Source organism: Meleagris gallopavo, unplaced genomic scaffold (genome assembly GCF_000146605.3).
Source record: "Meleagris gallopavo isolate NT-WF06-2002-E0010 breed Aviagen turkey brand Nicholas breeding stock unplaced genomic scaffold, Turkey_5.1 ChrUn_random_7180001869813, whole genome shotgun sequence".
Taxonomy (NCBI): domain Eukaryota; kingdom Metazoa; phylum Chordata; class Aves; order Galliformes; family Phasianidae; genus Meleagris; species Meleagris gallopavo.
In genome coordinates, this window is record NW_011134764.1 from 1,676 (window position 1) to 4,022 (window position 2,347).

At 57.0% G+C, this 2,347-nt stretch overlaps 1 protein-coding gene across 1 annotated transcript; it reads right to left on the reverse strand.

Annotated features, from left to right (window-relative positions):
• Positions 1-12: 12 nt before the first annotated feature.
• Positions 13-2,166, reverse strand: CUNH6orf136 (chromosome unknown C6orf136 homolog; the record flags this gene model as incomplete). The annotated part of the gene is made up of 2 exons (XM_010727090.2): positions 1,910-2,166; positions 13-579 (listed from the first exon to the last, which is right to left on the reverse strand). Coding segments are annotated over exons 1-2 (809 nt in total), but the record flags the coding sequence as incomplete, so codon positions are not given.
• Positions 2,167-2,347: the final 181 nt, after the last annotated feature.

Sequence of the window (2,347 nt, forward strand, 5' to 3'; positions counted from 1 at the left end):
GGCAATGGGGACATGGGGGGCAATGGGGACATTGGGATATGGGGGATGGTGGTGACAAATGGGGACAGTGGGGACACGGAGATGACAATGGGGACAATGGTGACAAATGGGGACAATGGGGAGAGTGGAGACAATGGGGACACACAGGTGACAGTGGGGACAAATGGGGACAGTGGTGACAATGGTGACAAGTGGGGACGATGGGGACACAGAGGTACCACAGGGGTGACAAATGGGGACACAGAGGTGACAATGGAGACAAATGGGGACAGCGGGGACAAGAGGGACAATGGCAACACGGTGCCAACGGGCTCAGCGGTGCCGATGGGGACGCAGAGGTGGCAGGGAGGTGACAAAGGTGACAAGGTGTGAGCTGACCTGAGCAGGTCCCGTTTGTCGCGGCGGTAGAAGCGGAGCAGGCAGAGGTGGAAGGGAACCCCAACCAGGCGCCAGCGGGCGCGGATGCAGCCCAGCTCCGGGTGCCTCGTCAGCGCCAGCACCTCCAAACGGACCCCGGCAAAGTAACCCCAAACTGCGGCCCGGCACAGAGACACGGCCAGCTGGTAAAGCACGCGGCCCCTAGAGGGACACACAGCACCCCATAGGGCACCTGGACCCTAGAGGGACGCACAGCACCCCATAGGGCACCTGGACCCTATAGGGACAGCGCCACCTACTGGCAGTACTTGAGACTGCAGCTGAGCACTATGAGAAACAGCGCCTTCTAGTGGCAATACATGGTACTGCACGCGGCCCCTATAGGGATACACAACCATGGAGCACCTGGACTCTATAGGGACAGCGCCACCTACTGGCAGTACTTGGGACTGCAGCTGAATACTATGAGACACAGCGCCTTCTAGTGGCAATACATGGTTCTGCACACGGCCCCTATAGGGACACACAGCACCCCAGAGATCCTATAGGGACACATAGCACCTCATAGAGCACCTGGACCCTATAGGGACAGCAGCACCTACTGGCAGTACTTGGTACTGCATGCATCACATAAGGGACAAAGCGCCACCTAATGGCACCGCGTGGCACTGCAGGTGATCAGTATGAGACATAGCGCCAACTAGTGGCAATAATTGGTACTGCACACGGACCCTATAGGGACACACAACACTCCATAGGGCTCCTGGACCTTATAAAGACAGCGCCACCTAATGGCAGTACTTGGTACTGCAGGTGACCATTATGAGACACAGCGTTACCTAATGGCATCCCGAGGTACTGCAGGAGATCCCTATGAAACACAGCGCCAACTAGTGGCAATATGTGGTACTGCACTGCCCCTATAGAGGCACACAGCACCCCAGAGACCCTATAAGGACGGCACAGCGCCCCATAGAGCACCTGGACCCTATAGGGACAGCACAGTATCCATAGAACACGTGGACCCTATAGGGACAGCGCCACCTAATTGCAACCCTTGGTACTGCAGGTGATCCCTATGGGACACAGCGCCAACTAGTGGCAATACTTGGTACTGCACAGGGCCCCTATAGAGATACACAGCACCCCATAGAGCACTTGGACCCGCTAAGGACACAGCGCCATCTAGTGGAAGTATTTGGTACTGCATACAGCCACAATGAGACACTGCGCCGCCTAATGGCAATGCGTGGTACTGCACATGGATCCTATAGGGACAGGGTCACCCCATGGCAGCCCACACAGCCTCTATAGGAACAGCCCATGTCACCCCATACTCCCCTATAAGTCCACCCACATTCCTATAGGTTGGTTCCAGGTCAGCTCCACACCCCTATGTGGCAGCCCTACTCCCTATAGGGCAGCCCCACAGCCCTATAGGTTCACCCCACATCCCTGCGGGTCATTTCCAACCCTATAGGTTCACCCCACAGACCTATAGGGCGGCCCTACAGATCTGTGGGGCGCTCACCGCGTGTGCAGCCGGAGGTGGTGGTTGATGAACTCCACGTCGTGGGAATACAGCCCGTAATCGGGGATCTTCTGCAGGAAATTGGGGAGCTGGGGGGAGGGGGAAATGAGGTCAGGGCACTGCGACCCTATAATGGCCCCATAATGTCCCCGTAGGGTCCCCACTGTGTGTCTATAGGGTCCCCATAATGTCCTCCATAGGGTCCCCATAGGGTCCCCGTTGTGTCCCCATAGCATCCCCATAGTTTGCCTATATGGTCCCCACGATGTCCCCCATAGGGTCCCCACTGTGTCCCCATAATGTCCCCATAGTGTCCCTATAGGATCTCCATAGTATCCCCATTGTGTCCCCACCCCAGCCCCCCCATAACCACCCCAAACCTCCCTAAATTCCCTCCATACCCACCCCAAATCCCCAATCCTACTCCAGACCTCCCCA